At 35.3% G+C, this 25,940-nt stretch overlaps 1 protein-coding gene across 1 annotated transcript in view; it reads right to left on the bottom strand.

Annotated features, from left to right (window-relative positions):
• Positions 1 to 25,940, bottom strand: part of LOC140139194 (uncharacterized) — an 893,593-nt gene that overhangs the window by 845,341 nt on the left and 22,312 nt on the right. Inside the window, exons 11-12 of the mRNA XM_072160975.1 lie at positions 24,374 to 24,496; positions 23,542 to 23,617 (exon numbers count right to left, since the gene is read on the bottom strand). Coding sequence (XP_072017076.1) covers positions 23,542 to 23,617; positions 24,374 to 24,496 — 199 coding nt within the window. The remainder of the gene's footprint in view (positions 1 to 23,541; positions 23,618 to 24,373; positions 24,497 to 25,940) is intronic.

The raw sequence follows: 25,940 nt of genomic DNA, 5'->3' as shown, positions 1-25,940 counted from the left end.
TTTACGAGCGTTTCGTGGTGGGCGGTCACAAATGTACTTTCTCGAAGTAAATTAAAGTGGAAATATTGAGAAATATTGTGATCAAAAACTCAATAGAGCGACCAGTGGAATTTGAACCCCTGAGCTCCATTTGTCCGCTTACAAGTAGTTGATACGCGGAATCTACCAATTGAGTTAATATAGTAACTCCTTTTAATATTGGAGTAAAACCATATTCCTTGCTTTTATGTTTGAGAATTATGGCAATGCGAATACTATGTCGGTATATGTTTTCTAAAAAACGCAAACTCTAATTTGGGTGTAAAGTGAAAAATGAGCGGTATTCCACAGGACCGATAGAAAAAAAAAACATGTGGCAATCTTGTATTTTTGCGGTATACCGTCTCACTCATCATTCGGGTGCAAATGTGACGTGTATGATCAATTGTAATTTAGTTAAAAATAACAGGTGTGGAAATAGGAGTATAAACTGACCAGTAGATAGCAGTTGTAGTCCAACTAATTCATGGCATATTAGACGGCCTGAGGGGAAAGTTGGCCCATATTTGCAAGACTATCCTTGCCTTCAAGGTGAAACAAACCTACTCATGTTACCCTCTGGCAATGGGCTGGCCTGGTGTCATATCTTACCCAGGGAAAGATGACATTCCAATATTGGCCTTTAAGGGATCTGGAATTAGCGTTTGAACGTTTCGACAGTTTTTTTTTTGGAACATGAGAGCACATCAGACATATCGAGTTGCATTCTGAATACGAAGAATGTCTTTCTGATATCAAATAATTTTCATTTTTGAAATTCACGATATAATACAAATTTTATGACAAATTATTAAATATTGATATTTTTCACATTTTTGATATATAACAGTCCTCGAAGTAAATTTTATAAATCTAATGATATATTCTTAAAGTGTATGTAGCTGAGAGGAAAAGCCGACGATCAATTGAACATTTTGACCTTTCATATTGAAGATATGGATTTTTTTCCAAAAAGACCTATTTTGTTTTGGTGTTTTGGGAAAAAACTTCCAATTGCTCGTCGGCTTTTCAACCCACCTACATACACTTTAAGTATAAATCATCAGATTTATAAAGTTTACTTCGAGTACTGTTAAATATCAAAAATATCAATTTTTAATCATTTGCCATAAAATGTGTATTACATTGCGAATTTCAAAAATCAAAATTATTTGATATCAGAAGGACATTCTTCGTATTCAGAATTCAATTCGATATGCCTGATGTGCTCTAATGTCCCACAATAAATACTGTCCAAACGTTCATACCCCAGCCCTTAAAATGCTCGTCAAATATAAGGCGTTCCTGCTCTATCAAGCATTACACGTTAATTAATATTGACGCATAATAACATTAATGACTTTGGTGATATCAATGACGACGACGAATACGATGATCATCCATCATCATAATCATCATCATTGTATCATCGCGGTTCTAATGATGATGATACCTTATTGTAATCATCATGCTATTATGATGCATTCATACATACTCACGATATAACGACGTTTCTGATTGGATTTGCGCTCTTTTTTGCTGGTCATAAATACCGTTTATGACCAGTACGCAGGGCATAAACAAGCTGCGTCACGCAGCGTTGGAACCCAATTAACACGATCCACGATTTGCTAGTGGTGCGTATACGCGCATGTCACCGCGCCCATCTCACGCGGGCGCAAAAGATGACGCGTATCACGCGTTGACTCTCGGCCGTTGACCTCATGAGCCGAGCTGCTCCTGCAAGTAGGCCTACTCATTTTCTTCCAATTTATGAAGGAAAACGGTATGGAAATGTTATTTAAACTTGTAAACCCTTATTATTTTCATCTGTATTGAATTGCTAAGAATGTTGGGTATGTATGAACGGGGTTCATTCATAGGATTTCGGGCATGATCGCTGTTTATGCCCTCGGCTCACGCCTCGGGCATAAACAGCGATCATGCCCTCAATCCTATGAATGAACCCCTAATTTAAAAATCATTATATTTGCTAGCGCCTATATAATAAGCATGATAGAAATTAAAATTGAATAAATGGGTAAATATTCGTTTGTCAAACCTGTTGTAGTCTTTTGTTCATCTATTAAGCCTATTGCTGTTGCTTTATTGGAATTTTATTTTTGAAATTTCGTGTATACGAATCTTCTTACTGCAATATGTAGTGCGATGCAAGAGGTCATCAAGTATTTCCTTTTCCCAGTGATGGCGCATGGTGAGTTGATGTGGGTCATCAATAAACCATAGCTCACCATCACCATCATCATATTCGTAATCATTTCTTTGACAAGTTTTGGCATGTACAGGTGCTACCACGCCGTGACAAAGACATATTTCTGCAAATGGTAGAGACCATCTCAAGGCGCTGCCTCTTGATGGATCCGGTCTTTTTTCCAGAACGCAAAGGTGGCTCTGCACCATACACAGATGAGCTGTAAATGAAAGAAATATTAATTCGAAACTAAGACCTTAAAGTGCATCATATTAAATACATCACGTAATATTGTGAAATTGTGTTCAGCAGTTTTATCGGCAAATGTAAAGGTCTTAATACTTTTTGTAGGGAAATGTATGCAAATCGAAGTAAACTTTGTATGTTAAAAAAGGGAAGTACACGAAAAGAAATTTGAATTCTAGTTGCGTTCTTCTTCTGAACATGTTGATATATTATTCGTCCATTTGAAACATCTGTCCTACGAAACCGTTAAATAGAGCCCTTTTGGCTGCATGGCCCCTATATTGTTGGTGCAAAACACCAATAAATCCATCGCAATAGCGTCCATTTTATGTTATGAGCAGTTGTCTGTCGTCATAATTAGAACCAACAGCCAATAGCTGCATCTTGTAGCTCAGATTTGAAACATCATTTGTTGAAATCGGTCGTAAAAAAGACACGGTTATCCATAGCGACACAAATCGTTATCGAACACACATAGAACATTGTACCGTAATTTTTGCTGTATGTATCGGCGAAAATTACTTATCCATGAGCGTTTTCAGTCAAATTAGCTCATTAACCACATTGAGTATTGATAAAATAGAAAATGCTTGATATCCCACCTTAAATGCACCGTTAATAGCTATGATCTCATACTATAATTATTATCAATTCATACAAAAACGGAACAAAATATTGACTCCGCGGTGGTTTCAATATACTTTCCAGATATAAGCATGATGATGTGGCAGAGATCTGTAGCCAATTATTAAAGTCCCTCACATCAACATACATACGAGGGTCGTAAGCTTACTCACACAGCGAGAAATCAATTACCTCGGCTATTGTCAGTAGCCTTAGTCAGGTCACTTGGCTAATTCTGCATCTCATAAGGTCGGAATAAAATGGACATGCGTGGCTGTGGATTCAACCTACCATGGCGATTTCTACCATGAAGATATCGGGGCGACGACACTGTGCGGCCAAAGCTAATATTTTATGGAAAATAAATAATACTAATCTATTTTTACAGAATGGCTTTAAGTACTGCTAACCTAATGATCTTGAGTTAAATTAGCATTACTTAAAAACTGTATTCGTTGGCATAATCAAAAATGTTGAGGCAACGTGTTACCTCAAAACTTTCTTGAGATGTGTCGACTATAATAAACGGGAACTATAATACTAATGGTTATTTCAAATTAAGTATAAACAAAAGCTTATTTATCAGTCGATGATGATTACACCCTGTACCGGGTACTTCATCTTTCATGAATTTATCAACAAATAAGTATAAACAAAAGCTTATTTATCAGTCGATGATGATTACACTCTGTACCGGTACTTCATCTTTCATGAATTTATCAACATCTTATCTTAAATATAGCCCGGCAGATACCAACCACTTATACTGTGAAAAACTAGCTCCAAGAAGTACTGGTCCGGACCATTAGTATAACCATAGATGTCCAGGTGGCATCATAGTAATTAATGATGAAATATTCTTATCACATAAATATTACTGTACATGTACATCAATTTGAGATTATTTTAAAATGTTAAAAATATCTTGCTATAGGGCTAAACGGTAATGAAAAGCTGTAAGCATATTGACTGCTATAAATAAAATATGACTTGTGACAAAGAAGTTGCAAAATATGCATCATTGGATATTTAATTGTTAATAAAGCATTAAGATTATAATTGCTTCAAATATTGTCTATTGTTATCCAGGTTGTTATTGCCAACAGCTCGGTTTAATACTTTATTAGTATTACTGTAGACTGAACTCTATAGCAACGAAACATATATTAGTGAATGGCATTTTATTGGGCTCAAATGTTGATTTTTTTTCTTTGCTTTATGAACGTTCTATGCTTACAATATATTTAGAAGAAGAAGAAGGGGGGGGGGATACACAATTTTTAATAAAATTTGGAAAAATGTGTTTAAAACCGATGTCGTGCATGCTCGAGATCCTAGGGGGTTCGTAAAAATATAGAAAACGTACCATATTGGGCCCGTAAAGTTAGTCAGGATGGTGCCCATTTTGACTAACGTAACATAAGTCATGCAATTCTAAGCTAGTCATGCAGGTTTGACTAACATGATCTAACCTAACGTTAGTCAAGCAGTTCTAAGCAAGCTTGCTTGACTTAGTGCTGCAAAATCACGTTACTGGTAAAAAAATTGGATAAAAGGAGACAAATGTGACAATTTATCTTTTCTGGCGGGATTTATTCTCATAGTTTTGCGTTTTGAAACTGATATATTACTTGAAGAAAATCCTCTGACCTGGTAATCATGATGGTAGCAGATTTATGACCTAACCTTCTTATGGAATTAAACCAGGACCTGGAGATTATAAACCTTCTATCCTCACCACTAGACCACGGAAGCACTTACAAAATAGTGAATCTTATTATCAGTACTTATCATGTTTAGTAAGCTTACCTTAGGTTCTAAACTCTGTGTGTGAATATCCAAAATATCACAATATACATTAAGCACCATCGCTCTTACAAATATAAACAATAATGTTGTTAACGGTGATTCTAGTGGCAGGTAGTCGATTCTAAAGTTTCCATTCCGATTATAATATATTAGCATGATTAGGCAACTACGTACTAAAGGCAGTGATTTCAAAGCAATTTCCTATGCGTTGAAAATGAACATGCATGTTCAAAGCGTTTGCGCAATTTAGTATAGCGAAATGAAAGTTACGAAAGTCATCGGCTTAATTAAGGGATGAGTCTATAGGAATAACGACCAAACAAAGAAATTCTTGTTTAAGCCGTAATATTGTAGTCTTTCAACCCTTTCACAACTTCAGCTGTGTAACTTACAAAAATTCCCGCTAAAAAGTGGTTCTTTTAATTTTAGAAAATACATTAATAATCGCATTGGACTTTTCGTACTGATCGTACTATAAGTGACCACCAGCCTATAATGTTCTAATCACACTATAGACTGGGATTACATGTGACGTCATTGCCAGGCAATTGGTCTCTATTGTTCCTTGTCCGGAAATATGCCCACGCAGTCAGGGACCGTGCTTTTAAAACTCTCGCCAGATCACAATAAGGCCATTGAACTGCGTAGTAGCCATACGTACTCATTGAAGTATAACGGTAGCACGTTCCCTTACCGACTCATTATTAATGTGTGGAAAGGGGTCAGGGACGGCATTCTGATCATTCTAATCCTTTCTTTTGAGGTCAATAGATAAAAGAAAGGTCTTGAACACAGGTGCCGAGTTGTAGATAATATTTAATCATCAAAGCTGATGGCATAAGAAATTTCGAGGAGGCAGCGCTTATTATTTCTTGTAAACACAATCTAATGTGGTACTCACTACATGTAGAAGGCCAAGCGGGTCTGCAAATTAGTGCATGAAGCTAGTAAAGATATAGCTTTATGTTCAGTTTAATCAATTAAAATACTATGGCTGGATATCAAAAAAAATCGCGAGGCATTAAGTATTAATTTTTATATTATTATGACAAAATCCAGTCCCTTCTCAATTGAATAGGCTCCGAGATTAGACTTTCCTTTCCAAAAATAAATTATATGGCCTAGAGGACATTTCGGCTGGTGCCTTCATCACAAAAAAGGAATCCCCGATCATCACGATAATGGCGCGCGATCACGAACACCCGGCAAGCGGCAGAGCGTTTCAACCAATGACAAGTCTTGATTGTGTCCGTTTGTCTGCAATGCGCGTGCGCCACGCCGCTCATTGCAACCGGCATGGTAGTATGAAACCAGCACAGAGGAGTAAGATATCTTACTCCTCTGTGGAAACCAGCTTTATACTGACTTGACCCCGGATGTAACGTCACTGTCACATCAGGGTGAAATGTAGTCTCGGTACCAGCCGGTTTGTGCTCCTCCGTCACCGTTAGTGACGGAGGAGCACAAACCGGCTGGTACCAAGACTAGGTGAAATGGTATTGAACAACGCAAACCAGCCAAATTTGTCATAAGTTTGAATAGCCATTAGAACAACCGTGAATATAGTGTCAGAAAGTCTTACACATCTTAGTATAACCTTGTCGTTAGTGTGATACTGAATGCAGCGCCATATTTGGAATATATTCGTACACGGTGTGGGCAAATAGTTGCTCAAATGTAGGCTAAGTAGGCCTAAATCATGAAAATCGCTTAATCGGAATAATACTAACCAGTAACGGACACTGAGACAGCACTACGTTTGAAGTTTGAGGTAAGTAAAGCTTTTCCTTGTTATAAAAAACAAGGAAAAGGCAGTCATTTTTATCACAACGCGATATTTTAAAAAGTACATTTTGAGAGGGCCTACGCTGGTTCTTTTGATTCTAGTGTAAAATCTGTTCATCACATGTAGTCCGATTTGGTATCTATGGTCTCATCAAAGTCTTGAGAACTCTTTTGGATGTTATGTTGGTTAACAAAAACGATACTGTTAAAAATAGCGGTATTTATGCAAGCGACGTATCTATTGTGTAAAATGCATTGAAAATTGTCGGCTAAAGAGGGCATAAATTAAAATCGCGAAGAGTAATAGCAACAATAACTATCTACATTCCAAGCGGAAACGCTTTTCAAAAACATACCACCTTTTTCGGGCAATCGCTGAAACCGAAATATGAAATTCCAGGCCATCTGTAAGAAAGTGCGTGAGCAGAAATGACCATGAACTTGGGTCACCGAAACAAGTGTTTATATTTGTGTCAGGCCTATCATAGTGATACAACAATTAGCCCCCAATAATGGCTTTCATTTGAACCGTGATTTGTTAAACTGCGATTTTTACTTTTTGAGAAATCAATGAATGTATCAAAAAACTTTTCGAAAGTCGATTTAAAATGGCATAACCCGTTAACTAACCTAAAGCTAGTCATGCCGGCCTGACTAGTTTGTCCGTTCGATATCGTAAACTAGTCGAGTACAACATATATAGTTGGTCATGCAGGCTTGACTAGCTTTAGGTTAGACAACTTGGATTTTAAAGTTTGAATTACAGGCAGGACTAACCTAAAGCTAGCCAAGCCGGCTTGACTAGCCAGCCCGACTAGTTTAAAGCTATCCAAGCAGCTGCCTGGCTAGTTTATGCTTTCAGTGAAGGGTTATTTTGTTTTCTTTTTACGGGCCCATTAAGGTACCCTTTCTCTGCTTTTTACAGGCCCATTAAGGTTTCTTTCCTTCTCTTTACGAGCCCATGGTATCTTTCTCTGCTTTTCAACGGATCCACTACACTCTAAAAATAAGTTGGTCATTTTGACAAAAAATAATTAGTCAAAACAATGTCTATTAGGAGCCATTAAAATTAGTCACAAATGTGTTCTGACTAATGAATATTGGTTATACATGACAAATTAATATTAGTAGAGCAAATTATGTTTGAAATGACTAAACGTTAGTCATCTGACTTTCCCATTTAGTCAGTCACAAATTTAGTTAGTCATAAATTCATTTCAAATTAATATTAGTAGAGCAAATGGTGTCTCGAATGATTAAACATTAGTCATGTGACTTTCCCATTTAGTCAGTCACAGTAATGACTAAAAACACTTTATCACGATCATAACATGTATGCTTAATCATAATCACAATTCATAATATTTTACTTCCAATGGTAAATCACTTGACTATATAATACATATGCACAATGAAAGTTGCTCTATAAATGCTTTTTAACATTCATGCATGATTACGGTCTCTTTTCTTTGCCTTTTACGGGTCCATAAGGCCTCTTTTCTTTGCTCTTTTACAGCCCGCTTATAAAAAGCAAACAAAAGAGTGTAGCGGGCCGGGTATGGTTGCGGGCCCGTAAAAAAGCAAAGAAAAAAGATGTATTAACCCGACGACCCGAATAACTGTCTTACTATGTTTCAAGTCTGCTGTCGCCACAGAGATCATACTCGATAAAATGAGGACTTTGCAGGGGAGTGCTTAATCGCGGGAACATAATTTGAAATGGGAGATGAATTTCGCGGCTTACAATGTAACGATATGAGAATAGTAAAAAGCGTTTTCCCACGAAAACGCCAACACCCGGACCCAAACTAATGAAGAAAATTTACGCTGATTATGGCTACTCGACAGTGGATGTACAGTTTTTCGCCATTCGTACATTTCTCCTTGGAAGCAAGACCGCAGTAAAAAAAAAAAACCAGTCGAGGAATCAAGAACTTGTCATTCTCATGTCTAGCATAAATCTTGAGGTAGTCCATGTTATCCCCCAATGTTATGCCAATGAATGTTTCTGACCAAATTTAGGCTAACATTTAAGCCCAAATTGCACATTTTAGCGCGCTTCGGGCGCATTATCCTCTTCAATGTTCATAATATTATTTTAGCTTGAAATTGGCAATTTTCCGTGCTTCACGAGATAAAGTCGCTAATCGTTACTTTCCTTTTTCGCACACTTGTCCCATTTAATGGTCATACTTGATTATTAACTTGAAATAACTTGAAATTGGTGTTGAAATTGGCCAATTTTCTGCGTTTCCGGCAAAGATGCCGGCACTTATCATTCAATGTTCATATTTTGATTAGTACAGCTAGTTAGTGTCAAATCACGGAATTTGTTCAAGAAACTTAACATCAAGTGGCTTCAACATGTGGTCAAGGATTTTACAACAACCTCCATCCCCAAAGTCACAAATAAATAAGACATTTACGCCACTGCTGTTAATATGCCCCCAGGGGCGTCGCCAGACCTTTTTCATTAGGGGGGTGTAAGAGTCAATGATTGCCGACGAGCCGTCTGTGTGCCGACATACCAAATACTAGAGCGGTTGTCACCATGTAGCTGAACCATGTTGCATCAGCCGGGGGGACTTTGTTTTCATTTTACACCTTGGGAATCATAGGCATACCTTCTTGGCATTTCGAAATAGACCAAACTATGAATACTGACATTTTAAATGTCGAAAGCAGAAGCGAAAATGGTCATTTGATTGACCACAACGTAGGGGGGTGTCTGAGGGGTGATTCCCCCCTCAGAAGTAAGGAACTTTTGCAAAATGAAGACCCAATTGAAGCGATTTGGTGGACCATTTTGACACTATTAGAGTGTAAATTTTATGAAGAGATTCATCAGGTTTGTAGATAATTATAATTTGGAGTTTTCATATTACAAAACCAAACTTTTGAACACTGACCTGACAGTTTCGTATATCTTGGACGACATACTTCCTTCATTTTTTGTGTTCTACATATGTCCGAGACTGATAAAGTGAACACAAAATCTAACTTACCAGTGACGACGATGGTCACAATAAAAGAAACGCCAAATTCCATTCTAATAATGCTGCATTTGATCCATTCACACAAAAATCTTCAGATGTTGATACAAGTCTTAAATAACTTGCTAGAAAGTTGGTTTGACCAAACTGCGGTTACATATAAAGCGTAAATGCTCCTTAGGAGTAGTTATTCCGTTTCAGAATCAGGGACACCAGTAATAAACATGAAACATATTATTGATATCTTCAACTAACCAATGTGCCTATAATTATGTCACCAAAATTACAACAAATGTAACCATGGCGTTGCTACGTAGCAACAAAGACGTTTCTTTGTATCTTGTGATCAGTCACATGAGAAGTAGGTTGCAGGTTACAACGAGAAAATACACGATAATAATGATAATAGTTGATGAATGTTCTCAGTCATCCAGTTGTAGTAACATGAACTTGTCGACATCGGATCTTGAGATTTGACGATTGTCGACAATGTCAATTCTACTAGACAAAACCCCTAGTATTTTGTCATACAATCTTTTAAATAAAATGCCATGCATTTTATTTAAAAGATTGTATATATATATTTATTCGCAATGTATAGTTTACTGGTAGTTACAAGCACATTATAATCAACAAGAAATTTCTTTAAAAAGACAAAACAGTTAAGAAAAGGACTTGGTGCTATGAACGAAAGGACTGGCCTAGAATAATATAAAGTCGAGGTGGCGTCACTCATTAATGAATTATGAAAGGTTCGTATCACTTAATTATTACTGTACATCAGTTTGAGATCATTTTAAAATGTTGAATATATCTCGATATAAAATATGAATTGTGACAAACAGATACATGCATATTGCAAAACATGCATCATTGGATACTCAATTGGTTACAAAGAATTTTATATATTGCTTCAAATGTTGTTTCTTTTTATTGCAGTTGCTATTGCCAACAAATTGGTTATACTTATAGTAATACTGTAGACTGAACTCTATAACAAAGAAACGATATTAATGAAGAAGAAGAAATATAAAAGAAGAAGAAGAAAAGATGATGAAGAAGAAAATAATTTGTCATCATAAAATTACGAAAAAGGAAACGATATTAGTGAAGAAGAAGAAAATTAAAAGAAGAAGAAGAAGAAGAAGAAGAAGAAGAAGAAAAAAAAAAAAAAAAAAAAAAGAAAAAGAAAAAGAAAAAGAAAAAGGAAAAGGAAAAGGAAAAGGAAAAGGAAAAGGAAAAGGAAAAGGAAAAGGAAAAGGAAAAGGAAAAGGAAAAGAAAAAGAAAAAGAAAAAGAAAAAAGAAGCAGAAGAAGAAGAAGAAGAAGAAGAAGAAGAAGAAGAAGAAGAAGAAGAAGAAGAAGAAGAAGAAGAAGAAGAAGAAGAAGAAGAAGAAGAAGAAGAAGAAGAAAAGAAAAAGAAGAAAAGATGATGAAGAAGAAAATTTTTGTCTTTTGTCATCATACAATTACTAGCAAAAACACAAAACAAAATTACGTCTTTTTAGGAAACAAATTTATATCGTCAATATTAATATAAAAGGGGAACATTTTTAAATGATCGTCGGCTTTTTATTTCTGCTACATATACTTTAAGTACATATCATTAGATATATGAAGTTTACTTCGAAGACTTTTAAATATCAACAATTTTAAACATTTCATATCAATCTGTAAGCGCTCTTTTTTAAAAGTCCTAGTTCATTGAATTTACAACCGTATAACAAAACAGGCGAAGATAGTAACTTTTTGCACAAGAATTGCAATTTAAAGAGAATTGGCCATTGCTCATTCTAGTGACTCTAGTATATGGACAATATAAGTGTGCTTTTTCATTTAATGACATAAAATTTGAAAAATATTGTGAGGAACACTTGAGGTTTTGATTTTAAACCCTACATTTTGGTCAAAAAATGTGCTTGGATAGGTAGTTTTCAACATTCGCCTTGCAATAACATTGAATTGCGTTATCTGTTGACCTAGTGACGAAAATTGTTTTTAGGGGGAAGTGTTAGCTTCGTTTGATAAAAAAAATCTGATTAGATGAAGGGAACACTGTAGTGAAGACTGAGGTGGTAACATTCACTGATTGTTGTTCTCTGCTTGGAAGCGCGTGGACGAAAATGTGTGCCCAGGTGTATCGAGGTGGAAACTGTGCGCATGGTGGTTTATAAGAGAATCGGTTTTGTAAAGAAACCTTTCCATATGATATAGCCAATTTCAATGAATCAAAATTATTTGATATCAGAAGGGCATTTTTCATATTCAGAATGCAATCCGATATGTATGATGTGCTCTCATGTCTCACATAAAATACTGTCCAAACGCTCATACCTGAGCCTTTAAACGACGAAAAAGAAACGCTGCACCAGGGGACCGACCTACACAATTTATGATTTTAAATAAATACCGACCCAAATTTGGAAAAAAAAATAAAATGTGCTTAACATCGATGCCGTGCGGATGAATATTGCTGAGTATGTCAATAAAAATGTCACAAAAGGAGAGAAAATATACCATTCCAAAGCAGGAAAACCAAAAATATACCTCGATTGCTATATAACTTGGTCAATGTCAGTGATTTTAAGTTTGAAATTTACAGATTGCTCCATCGGATGCCCTTCCGATTTTTACACAAATCGTTCTTGAACAAACAAAACAGCGCCGTGTTTTCCATTGATTAGACTGTTCAAATGTAACATTTAATTTCGTTCCTTCCTTGAGTTTTCGATGTTTCTTTAATTCTCAACCGATTTCAACAAATAAGGTCGCAAGGAGATTCGTACGGCTAATCAGCCACAATAGCAAATCAGAATATTCATTTGAAAATTGGAACAAAACTAAAGATAAGTCTTCACCCCATCTATTTCAGGATGCTGGTTTTAATTTTGACATAATTGTCCTTGTTTATGATATACAGGGATGAACTGGTACCTTAACTATTTTGCTTGTTTGTATACAGTCTACATGGTGAAAAAATGCTGTATGTATATATATATGGCATACACCGTCCAAAATGAATAGTAAAAACAGGGTTTGGTTTTCTTCATCGCCTTATTAACCACGTCCTTATTACACAACTAACTTTATTCCTCAGACAAAAACATCCTGTTCATCTGTCTAAAACTGAGAATTATAATATCCAGAACAGTGTGAAAATATTCCAAAATCGTTTTACACAATACCTAATTCGTACCAGAAAAAAAGGGGAAAATGACAGAAAAAAGACAGAAAAAGGGCGAAACTTGGATTTTAGCAACAAGCTTAAACACATTTAACAACAATGTGGTATTACGCAGCATCTTGTGATATCATGTCCGTCAGTTGTAAATTATTTCTACATTTATCCAATACTGATAATTTAACTGAACATAATTATAATCTAACTTACCAGTGACGATGATGGTCAAAATAAAAGAAACGCCAAATTCCATCCGGATAATGCTGCAATTGATCCCTTTACACATCAAGCTTCGGACTTTGATATAAATCTTTATAAATAACAGTGCTTTTAAATAGAAAGTTGGTATGATAAAACTTCGATTGCATATACAGTATTAATGCTCCTTAGTGGTAGTGCTTCCGTTTAAGACAGAGCGACACCAGCAATGAATTGATATCTTCAATTGTAACCGATGAACGGGTCTAATTGGCACAGAAATGACAACAAATGTGACCCGGCAGCACAAACGAGCCGTAAATTCCCTAAATTGTATTCTGAGTTATGGTGTAAAATGTGTACGAAGGTCGTATTCATCGGTCACTTAAGCTGGCGCGACATTTGTCTTATTTTGATAGTCACAACACCAATCAATAATCCTATTATTGAAGTGGATAATAAGCTTCTACCTTAGATGGCTATAGAACTTTTAATAGCTCTGGTCTTTGTTTGCTTTTGTTAAATCCTTTTCAAGTGGTGGGTTATTTGTATAGGTATGCATAACCAACCATTAACAATGAGAGAACCTTCTTAAACCTCGTTGACTTGGGGATGATTTGAAATGACCGCCAATTATGACTGTTTGATATTTATTGCCAGCAATGTGGAAAACAGACACACATAGAAACGAAAAAAGCTATAATTTTGTTGAAGGAGCAACGTTTAACTAACCATAACTCCGCTTCTGGATATCGTTTGAAGTCAAATGATATACCATTTTTAAGTTTATGATGTTTATTTTTTAAACGCGAAATAAAACAAAATTGACCGGGGGAGGAATTTACGGCTCATTCGCCGTGGACGGTCACAAATGTAACCATGGCATTGCTACGTAGCAACTAAGACGTAGCACGTTCATGTGTATCTTGTGACCATTGAGGGGTACCCCCGTTAACATCTGTAGGGGAAACCTCGAACCTGCTTCTGAGAAGAAAATTTCGGTTTTAGGTTAGAAGGAGAAAATACACGATTATGAGAGAGTTCTTTTCAAAAACAATGATAATATCTGTGTCAAAATGTTAAATATTTCCTAAACACGTATGTCCTAAATTAAGGGGTATTATGATCGGGGGGGCTTCAATATGTATGTAAGTGGCATTCGGTGAGAGCAAAATGTAATAAAATTCCCTTTAAAAGGGAAAGCCAGCCTCAATGTAGAAGAGGTCTTGTAATTAGTTTTGGTCAATGTGAAAGGCATTTTTAGGATCACGGCTTACTACATCCATGTTACATGACAGTCCACCAAACCATCAACGGTGAGAAGATGTACACTGAAACTGCAAAAAACATTAACTCCTAATCTCCTGTCAACTCTTTAATTCATTATTGTTCATTATTATTAATTCATTATTGTTCTCTAAATTGTTCTGTTCTGGTTTTATTTGTCTTTTCAGCTTTTTACCCACGATATTTCAATTTCCAATTTTTAATACCATAACTTACGAACTCAATTTCTTCGCTTAGGAATGTCCGATTTTATTGGGGAAAACGGCGTTGTGGAGCAAAATAGCTCTTTATGTGAAAGCCTCCAAATTTATAAGCTGTCCAAAAGATGTCTGTTTTTGACATGATACGCCACATTTCTTAAAGACCCATTCAGTGATCCCAGCGCAAGAGTAAAAAATTAAAATTGTTTATAAATTGCTTAAAAGAGAAGGATAGGCCTAAGTCATTCAAATTGTCATTTGGTATTTTTGAAATGCCAAATTTGGCAAAAAATGAAGAAAACAGCAGTACTGACGAAGTTCAAGCCCCGCCATTCAAATACTTGTAGCTAATTTTAGATACTGTCAGTATCTAAAAATACAGATTCGTGTAAAATGTCTTATTTTGTCTTAAATAGGCCTACACGGCTTTTGGCTGAACCATTCGCAGACTTAGCACATCTATGTAATAACAAAGGTACGGTACCAAAATTTTGATGATTTTTACGATCGTCCGGATGAGCAAATCACTGAATGGGCCTTTAATATTAATAATAGATAAGCTGCCTTTAAAAATATTATTGACAATGTTGAGAGTAGGAATTACCTTGAAAAATGTCTCAAAAATACAACATGCCAGTTATATTCCGGTCTGAAACGATCAGACAATATTTTAAACATTAATAACATCATAAACCCAAATCGTGAAATTGGCTATTTCTCCATTTACGATCCTGCCCAAAAGTGTCTGCTTTCGATATACCACGTCACAAATAGTACACTGCGCTGACTGCAGGTTTTAGTTAAAAGGCATTTCGTGATCCACAGCATCATCCCCTAACTTTTCTCAAAAAAAGTTGAGATTTTTATATCACTGGAAACCTCTGGCTACATAATGTTTATGTACAAAATATTTCTTGCAGATTAATTCGTTTAGCAAAGTAATCGTGAAATTTGAATTTCGTTCTGGTATACCAGAACAAAATTGCAACACATTGTGTACACATAACCATGCATATTCTCGTAAAGGCAAAATCGGAATCAACTGAAATTTTTTAGAATAAGCTTTTTTTGTGGATATCTACTGAAAAATGTCATTAAAAGAGGATGCTAGGATCACGAAATACTCCTTTAATTCGCCATATAACATAATATAAACTCACCTTACATGTGCATTTTTTATTTTAAAATAATTTGATATTAATTCGCAATGTATAGTTTACTATATGATAGATGGTGGCAAGAACATTTATAAAGGACTGATTACTCACTGCAATCTTCACTCTTGTGTGTTTTGACTGTAAGTTTATGAATCAAATAAAACAGATAGAAAGTAGCTTCACTTACGTTATGTGTCATTTTATTTATAACATAGAAGTTATTAAATTAATAAAGTAAGACAATTTATTTATCTATAAGTGCATGTCAAATGGGTACATTGTTCAATACTATAGGCCTACATGCATAAATTATGCCCATATTATAGCTAGGCCCTAAAAACTTTATTTTGCATCGGATTTTTCCCGTTGAAAAGGCAAAACTGATGTTCATGATAGCAACTTTTTCATCAATAGCATTTTGAGTCATTTTTATCCATAAAACGACACAGGATAGGATAGATAATTACTTTGACATCAATATGGTCCATATGATGAAGATTTTGATTCTTAGATCTGTTATCAACATGATATCACGCTGTTCAGTGGTCAAGGACCCCGGGTCAAAGACACTGAAATTACATACTTTTCTTCTGCTGACCATATGATGCTGTATATTAACTATTATTGTTACATTTTAGGCCTATACCTAAAACTTTTAAAGTCATATTAATTCAAACATAACTTTGGTAATACTCACTCGTTTTCATTCGTTGAAACGGCAAAACATACTTACTTTTCCATACACATCGAATTAAAATATTTAAAAAAAAATTCAACCACAAAAAGTTTTAACAAAAAGTCATTCCAATACCAATAAAAATAATCTCTTGAGCATACAAACACGATCCCAGAAACAGGTACCAGCCCGATGGGCTGGCGAAAAAAAAAATATGGGGTCATTGGCTGAGAGCATGACTTTAGCATTCGGTGAGAGCAAAATGTAAAAAATATCAGAGGTCATTGGGTGAACGTGACCTATTTTTTTAAATGGAACCTTTGGATGAGAGCCAAAACAGTGCCACAGAGACCTCGAACATTGAATTCCAGGTTCTAAATGGCTTCAAATGTATTTCTTTTTTAAGTACCGTAACAAAATCAGTGATAATTGAAAGTTGCTGTTCAAATTGAAAAATAAGAGTCTTTGGGTGACAGATCAAATGGAAAAATAGGCGGTCTTTAGGTGGCAGAGCATGTGTTCGTAAACAAATATGGAGTCTTTGGGTGACAGCGACTCTGAATATGGGGGTCTTAACAGCCCTACATACGCGTCACCTCCAAAGTGGGAGTGCCCCCCCCCCCCCCGGATTATTATATATAATATAATTATGTAGGTTTCTAAACATAACAGGCACACATAGGACAACAGAGTTTCATATAAAATGACACGTTAGAATATCCTTTTGGGTATGGGATGGTACATGTATAACGTTGTCGCACATGTTAATTGTGCGGCTTGTCCGTCTTGAAATACGCCCTACGCCGTTTCGCAAGAAGTAGAGTACGAGAGCTCCACCGCATAGTGGTTCCCCGGGGAAAAATAGTTTATCTAATTTCTATAATGTGATATGAATGTATTGAAATCATACATTATTTAGCTCGAGTTTAATGAAAATCTTCCGTTCGCGAAAGAGCTTGCTTTTGCAATGTCATATTATATTTGTCATAGAGAAAATATGTTGGTATTTTTTATGATGCTTCGATAATTAAACTGCATGCAAAATATGACCAAAATATGTAGTAGATACCTTTTTGTATATTAAAATGCTATTTTGATGTTTTGAAGTAATACAGCTGATACTGTAAAAGGAATACCGTAAAAACTCGATAGTTAACATGCGCTTACAATCGAGCGCTCTTGAAAACATGAAACTGAGCTAATGGGGTTGAGACATTTGCAGGTTTACTTGTTCGTATATAACTATGTGTAGGCCTATCGATGATTTGCTCAAAACCATTTACACTTTTGTGGACGGGGCTCTTCATGTTTGCAAGTTTTAAAAGCGCCCGATAGTAAGCACACATGTTAAGTATCGAGTTTTTACGGTATTGGTAATTCTTAAAGAGATTGAATATGGGCCAGGCAAATAAAGAAAAAAACATGATATTTCCCCTAAAATGTTGTGTTATGTTATTTTACCCTAATGTAAAATTTCATTGATTGAAGACAGTTATTTTCTTTAACAAGCTGTCTAGCTAAGCATGGATAATTTAAGCTATTTATTTAGTCGCCACATTTTTAACACAGCCGCAGAGCTGTCAGCCAGAGGCAAGTTTATAATAATTCTTTATATACAAGTCTACCACGTATTCCTCTGGTTCGGCGCATCTGTTTCCAATAATTTCTGTTGGCATTTTACACAAGGGAATATTATAGAACTATTCACTTAAAACAGCGCAGTGATTTATAGTGCGCTACGTACACATAGGAACAGCCGCGTATATAGACATTGGTCCACAAGCCTCAGCACACCTTCTTCTTAGTACCATTTTGCAACAAATTTCTAATCGTGTTACCATGGTTACAATCTGCATAAACCATGCCATATTTGAACATAGCTACAGGATTGGATCCTCTACTGAGTGGCAATTCTACACCATCAGTGGTCGGGATTCGTCCAACCGGAAGAAGTGATCATCAATCAATATTCTGATGATGCTTTTTTTCGACCATGAAATCGAAACCGTCAAACTAGTGAGTAAATTTTGGTTTTGTTTTGATAAAAATTGTATAATGACAAACTCTTTTGTCCAAAAATTATACCCAAGTACATTTACTTTGTACCATGTGATACCGTGCAAGAAAACACAAGTTATTGCTTATTCATTAGGAGAAGACGACATCGTCTGATCTTCTTTGGTTCATTGTGGGGTTTGAGAAATGGGTATGCTCCAAAAATGGGTATGTAACCAACACAGGTATATGGGTCAGGGCTACAAATAATGTGGACACTTTCTGTAACACTAACAAGAAAACAAACATTCATAGAAGTTTTTTTCATTCTTTTGTTTTATTTTATATTCCTTTTTCGTTTATGGTTTTCAGAAACAAATTCCATACAGATATGAGTGTTATAATTGAGTGGCCCAGTATAAAAACGGCCCATGGCACATTTTTGACAAATAGAGGGCGCTGTTGAAACATATCAAAGGTCACCAAAGGTCATCCATACAAACATAACACATCATGAATGTAACTCAGGAATGTTGTCAATTTGAATTTAATCTTTTAAGCATCAAATTTCTTATGTATTTTATTGAACATTGGTACATTTACGTTTTTATACTGGGCCACTCAATTGACACGGAAATCCTGTGCGGGTGACTTTTCCCCTTTTGCGAAGTATTCCTTGTGAACTTGTTTTTAAAAACCATATCATTATGTACATATTTACAAAACTAAGCATCTATCTTGCATTTGTGATAGACTGATAACTTTCTATTAGTACACGTAGACAGAGTTGGAACATCAATGGTTGCTTACTTTTGTCTCTAAGCACCCTCCTAAACAACATATCAAAAGAGGAGAAAAAAGAAGTAGGAGAAAATGCTGTATTTGTATAAACAAAAATAGCCGCTATTGCAGGGCTAAAATTCCAATTCTATTGTATTTCTTTCACTGTTAGGATTCAGAAAAAGTATAGTTTGAGCATTTTTTTTTAATTTTTACACCTGTGAGACCAAGATCTTTATATTGATCAATTAATAAACGTACATCTGAGATAGGTTAGACTTAGACTTTTTTTTTTCTGAATCCTATTATTAAGAGGAATACATTGTTATAGGTTTTACACATAATCGCTAAATTTTGAAATTTAAGCCCTGTATAAGCGACTACATTTGTTTTATGCAAATAAACATTTCACCCTATTTCCTTTTTTTCTCCTCTATGTTGTTGGATATGTCTTTTAGAGATATTTATAACAAAAACATTAATATTAATTTTTTCTATCTCAAACGTAATTTGACTCTTCTATATTACGTAATCGGATTAAAATAATATTATAGGATTATCATTAATGCATTATTTTTGTTTATTTTTTTAGGCTTAAGCTCGTGCAAAACTCAAATTTGTATGTACATAAGTATTCAAATTATTATTATTATTATTATTGGTATTATTATTATTATTATTATTATTATTATTGTTGTTGTTATTATTGGTATTATTATTATTATTATTATTATTATTATTATTATTATTATTATTATTATTATTATTATTATTATTATTATTATCATCATTATTATTATTATTGCCGACACCCGCCTCATTCTGTCGCGTTGAGTCACGTATCTAGTCTTCTTTACATCCTAATATCTCAAATCTCAGTACGTAGTATGTTGCATGTTTGGCCAGGCAGTTGATGCGAACAATACGGACGCCATGTACTGGTTCAGAAAAATATGTGGTCACCTTGGTGATGGAGTCAACGTTACCAGGAAATTCCTGTAAGTTAGAGAATGTTATTTCAGTGAGTAACAAAACGTACATCACAATGACTGGGTGGTCTGCATGTCAATTAGCATAATACTACTCCCTATTCCAAAAATACAGAACTTTTTTATTATTATTATTACCAATATTACCCTGTTTTGTCAAATAAAATTTAGCTCTAATGGCAAAAGTATCAAAATGTGACCTTCAGTGGCAATTAGAACTATATAAAGATTAAGATTTAGCTATGTTTAATTTGGCAAAAAGGGTAATATTTCTTTAATCCAAAGAAGAACAAAATAAATAAAAAATAGTGCTGTAGTTTTCTGGAATAGGGAGTAGACGATGTTTACTATACAGTGATTTCTTACAATTGCCTTTCCATATTGATCTTCAACAAACACCTCGTTGGCACCATCACCAGTAGTCGCGAATGTTGAGACTTTATATGATGTCACCCAGTCATCAACGTCTGGATTAGTGCTTCCATCACCCTGCGTTATAACACCTGATACTGAGGTCTGATAACCTAATGAGGAAAGATATTAAAACAGTATTTGTTAATTAAGCTATTGATCTGTGATTTATTTTTCTGTTTTGCTTGTAACTCAAGAACGGTACATCTTAGCTAGGTCAAGCTATAATTTGTTAATCCTTATGAGAAGCGATGTGCCTCTCATCTCAGTATTAAAAATATGGTACATTAGAGTGTAGATTTACGACAAATGTATATTTTATTTTGAGGGAGCACTGTGAACACTATGCAATCATTATGTAGTTACTGTCCGTTTTTCCTATTCAGTGCACACACATAGCTCCAATTGATGATTGACGTCTAGCTCGCCCACTGTACTGTAGATTTAGGCAATATACTAGTTAGGGGCTGTGCAATAATCATGAGCCCGGGGGAGGGTAAAATTGGGGGGGCAAGAAATTTTTGGCGAGACGAAAGGGGGGGGCAAGCAATTTTGGCAAGCCGAGAGGGGGGGGGCAAGCGATTTTGGCACGCATTCACGGGGCACCTTTTTAATAAAATGCTTTAAAAGGCTTAGGAAAACGGTACGGAAACGCTTAAATATGCAAATTTTCCTGCTCGCTGCGCTCGCAACATACATCTAGACCATTTAAAGTTTGGAATTTGGGATCCCAAAAATTTGGCATGTTCAAGGGGGGGCAAAGAATTTTTGGCGGGCTGAGATGGGGGCAAGCGATTTTTGGCGGGCCGAGAGGGGGGGCAAGCGATTTTTGGCGAGCCGTTCGGAAATTTTACCCCCCCGGGGGGCTGATAATTATTGCACAGCCCCTAATAGTAAGCTGGTGGAAAAACCCTTAACCCAATATTAGCCATAGAGGCTCACACGGGAAAGCTGTTGTCGAGCTGTTTTTTCCGAAGAGAGTCTTCCAAAATTTCATAACAGTCGGACGTGTAATTTTATTGGCATCCTTAGGATATGTCCCCGGAATCATAGTTGTCGTGATTTGACAGAGTTGATAAGAGGCACAGTGTTCATCATATATATATATATAGATTCTTTCATTACTAACATGGTCAGTGCGCTTGATGTTTAGCATTATCCGGTAACATGATGTACCGAGAGCGTTAATCTTATTTTCCATGCCAAGAGATAGAGTGGTGTGAAAAACCTTGACTTTTGTTGCAACAGTGATTGTTAGACTTCTCCACAGATGCTCCAGTTTCCAAAATGCATACCACGCAAGTGCATTCCGCCAGGAGAGATCACTGCTAGAGCCCATCATGGAACCAAGATATTTAAATCGGTGACATACTTGATCAGTTCTCCCTATACATGTATACTTGGAGTGGTGGATGTAAATTGCAGTTGATGGTCATGTACTCGGTTTTAGGAACACTGATGATGAGACCCAGGCTTTCTGTTGCGCTGGTCACCTGTGCCTATGCCCGCGCGATAGAATATTAATAAATATACCTGAATATACATATGTACATTTATTGGGATCTATGCAAATGAAACTTAAAATAAATATGGTAATAAAATGCTGTCATCTCTACATGGTGCAATGTGGTTACCTATATCAGCTTGTATCCAGATTGTTCCTGTCCCGGCATACCATGAACTGGGACCATTCAGCCTTCCATGTTTGGCTGGTCGGTTAATGATAGGCTCTGATGATGCCTGAATATTCGCATCTGGTATATCACTATTTTCCATTCCCAGATAATCGATGCAAACTGGAATATTGAATAGAAACAATTTAGTACAAGTACAGTACAATTAAAGTGCCATATATTAAGACAAAATTAATATATCAATCTCCTCCACGTGATGCAGGAGTTATTACAGCAATTATTGAATATGTATGAACATTTCATAAGGACAAATTTTGACATATTCAGGGGTCAACATCGTAAAAATGCTCTGATTGAAACCAAAGATGTCTCAAATTGTTCCCCTTGAAACACCATTTCAAAATAAAGAAATGTTTGCCATTTTAAATGTTTCGTTACCTAGGTAACGGGGTGAGAGGTCAAATTCCTGATAAGCTCTATTGACCCTGAAAATTTTTGCTACGTAACCTATGTAACAGAACATCCTAGATGGTGCAAACTTCTTTAAATATAAATGGGTTTGCAATAGGATCAATTTGAAACATTTTTGGTTAAAATCGGAGCATTTTTAAGATGTTGACCCCGGTTGAAGTCAGAACTTGTCCTTTGACCTTTTTGCTTATAACTTAAGAACCGTACGTCACAGGTAGGTCAAACTATACTTTTTCTGAATCCTTATTAAAAGAGAATACTTTGGTGGGGATTAAAACAAGATTCGAGCAATTTTGAAATTTGACCCATGTAACCTTTGACCCCATTTTGGGACCCCCTCCTGTAGAAAATTGATTTAGTTGGCCACTCAGAAGGTATTGCATTTTTACCCATAGAAAACACCTATAAAGGCCAACCATTTATAACACGTCGCTTTAAAAGGCTTGGCTCCCTAGGTACATGTATATACATTATAATTTAACCAATTTCAATTTAATTTCAATTTATCACATCACTTTTTTTTTGGTTGTACCAATTTCGTTCTTAAGTTGTATAGTTTGTGTAAATTGTAAATACTTATATTGCTTGCATAATGTATTTTGTATGAGGGCCTGCTTGAAATACAGTGCTTGTCACTGCAATCAGCATGCGCGTTGCAGTTATCATTGCACGCAGTACATTCATTATGATCTGTACGAAAATGTTCAAATCTAGTCATAATGTAAAAGATAAAAAGAGACCCATTTCTAAAATATAAGTTGACTTCCGTTAAGGTGACAATTATTTGAAATGAATAGAATGGTGATAAGGCACAAAATAAACTAACCTGTGCATGTTACTCCATTCCAACTGTAACCGGCAGCTATACATGCACATGTGAAGGAACCAACGGTATTGGTGCAAGTAGCAGTTGCATCACAGTTATCAGTATTCAAAGTACATTCATTAACATCTGTATTAAAATGTGTAAAACAAGTCAGATAAATCAAAGATTTTGAGGTATGGTCAACAGAAAAGTTACATAACACAGCAAAATTAAAAGTCGCCACTAGTTCAGTCTGATGAGTTTATGGCAAAATAATTTATATAATAATTTTCTATACACTTTCCTTCGAAGGTTGATACCAAATTTGATATTAAAAAAATGACAAACTACAATAAAAATGCACTATTTCTCCCAAAAAATGTTAGACTCGTGTATAAGTGACAATTATTGGAAATGATTAGAATGGTAATATGACAAAAAATAGACTAACCCTCGCATGTTAGTCCATCTCCACTGTAACCGTCATCACATGCACATATGAAGGAACCAACGGTATTGGTGCAAATTGCAGTTGCATCACAGTTATCAGTACTCGAAGTACATTCATCAACATCTGTATAAAAATGTTTGAAACAAGTCAGATTTGGAGGTATGATCAAAACAAAAAAATCAAATATTTTAAGAATTCTGAAACATTATAATTATAATAAAAACGCTTGCTTGATTCGAGTGGTCTCCTCGAACTGTGAATAACGCTTGACTAAATTTAAATTGGCTTTCCTTGGCAACATCATGTGTCAATTTTGAGTTTTCTTTGAAAGTCAACTTAAATCAATCATGTTAGAAAATTTCGACAGGATTGCACCATTTCCAAGAAGTTGTTTGACTCGCGAATAGGTGACAATTATTTGAAATAGTGAACTGGCACAAAATGTGACTAACCTGTGCAGGTCTGTTCATTCCAAATGTAACCAGTATCACATGCACATGTAAAGGAACCAACGGTATTGGTGCACGTTGCAGTTGCATCACAGTTATCAGTTCCCACAGTACATTCATTATCATCTGTACACGCATAGAAATTAATCGTTGGCATTACTCAGTAAGTTGATGTAAGTCGTTGCGTCAAGTTTCCGAGTAATGCTAACGCGTACAATTTTGAGTAACGCTGACTCGATATCATTATGTTGGTCGCACTCATTTGCACTTACCTTATTGAGTTGTTACAACTCAGAAAATGAAACTAGGTTAGTATAATTTTCTAGAGGTGTGCTATAGTATACAACATTTTGCACTGATTACAAAAATAAATATTTGAATACTGCTAACGTGAATTAAGTAACAAAGTACCAAATTGGAATAACTCAAAACAATAAGTACCAGTAACTTAATATGAACGAGTTACATCAACTTACATGTTGAGTTACAATAACTCAACTAATTGGTTCTTTGAACCTTGTTTATTTTTCTAAGTTCCCTGAACTTGAATTCAGAAGTTGGCATTACTTAAAAAGTTGACGCAACGACATACATCAACTTTTTAAGTAATGCCAACAAAGTTGATTAGTCGACGGAACTTTTTGACCTTTTCAGCATTTTTTAAGTTCGGATAACTAAAATGAATTTTGTTTTGGCAACTTTTACACTATTTTTGAGTTGTCCAAACTTACTCCTTTTGAATCGCGCCAACAAGGTGAACAAGTCATTTCTATGAGTGTAACGAATTGTATGATGAAAGTCATAATTTATATAGAACACATTATAATAATTATGTTTTTGAAAAATATTTTTCTAACAAACGCACATTTCGATTCATAATTAGACCATACCATCCCTTTTGAAAATGAAATACAAGAAAACAAGAAAAGATTTTTAAAAGGTGTGCCAATTGTTAATCAAAACATGTTTGGGTTGAAAAGTAATTTCCAAAATATATAACGTGTTTAACATACAAACAAAATTGTGCTATAATCAAATTATGCACATGTGAAGGAACCAACGGTATTGGTGCAAGTAGCAGTCGCACCACATTTGAAATAAATAGAATGTATAGAAAGGCACAAAACACTAACCTGTGCATGTTACTCCATTCCAACTGTAACCGGCAATTATACATGCACATGTGAAGGAACCTACGGTATTGGCGCAAGTAGCAGTTGCATCACAGTTATCAGTATTCAAAGTACATTCATTAACATCTGTATTAAAATGTATAAAACAAGTCAAATAAATAAAAGATTTTAAGGTATGGTCAAAAGAAAAGTTACATAACACAGCCAAATTAAAAAGTCGCCACTAGTTCCATCCCCATTTAATCAGAGTCTGGTGAGCTTATGGCAAAATAATTTATATAATACTTTTCTATACACTTTCCTTCGAAGGTTGATATCAAATTTGATATCAAAAGTTAAATCATCGTGAGCATTGGAACCGTTGTTTGGAAATTCGTGCAATTTAAAAAATTTCTATTTCCCCAAAAATGTTAGACTCGTTTATAAGTGACAATTAT

The sequence above is a fragment of the Amphiura filiformis genome, chromosome 18, assembly GCF_039555335.1.
Source record: "Amphiura filiformis chromosome 18, Afil_fr2py, whole genome shotgun sequence".
NCBI classification, from domain to species: Eukaryota; Metazoa; Echinodermata; class Ophiuroidea; order Amphilepidida; family Amphiuridae; genus Amphiura; species Amphiura filiformis.
The sequence above is the reverse complement of the archived record's forward strand: the minus strand, read 5'-3'. Positions and strand labels throughout refer to the sequence as shown.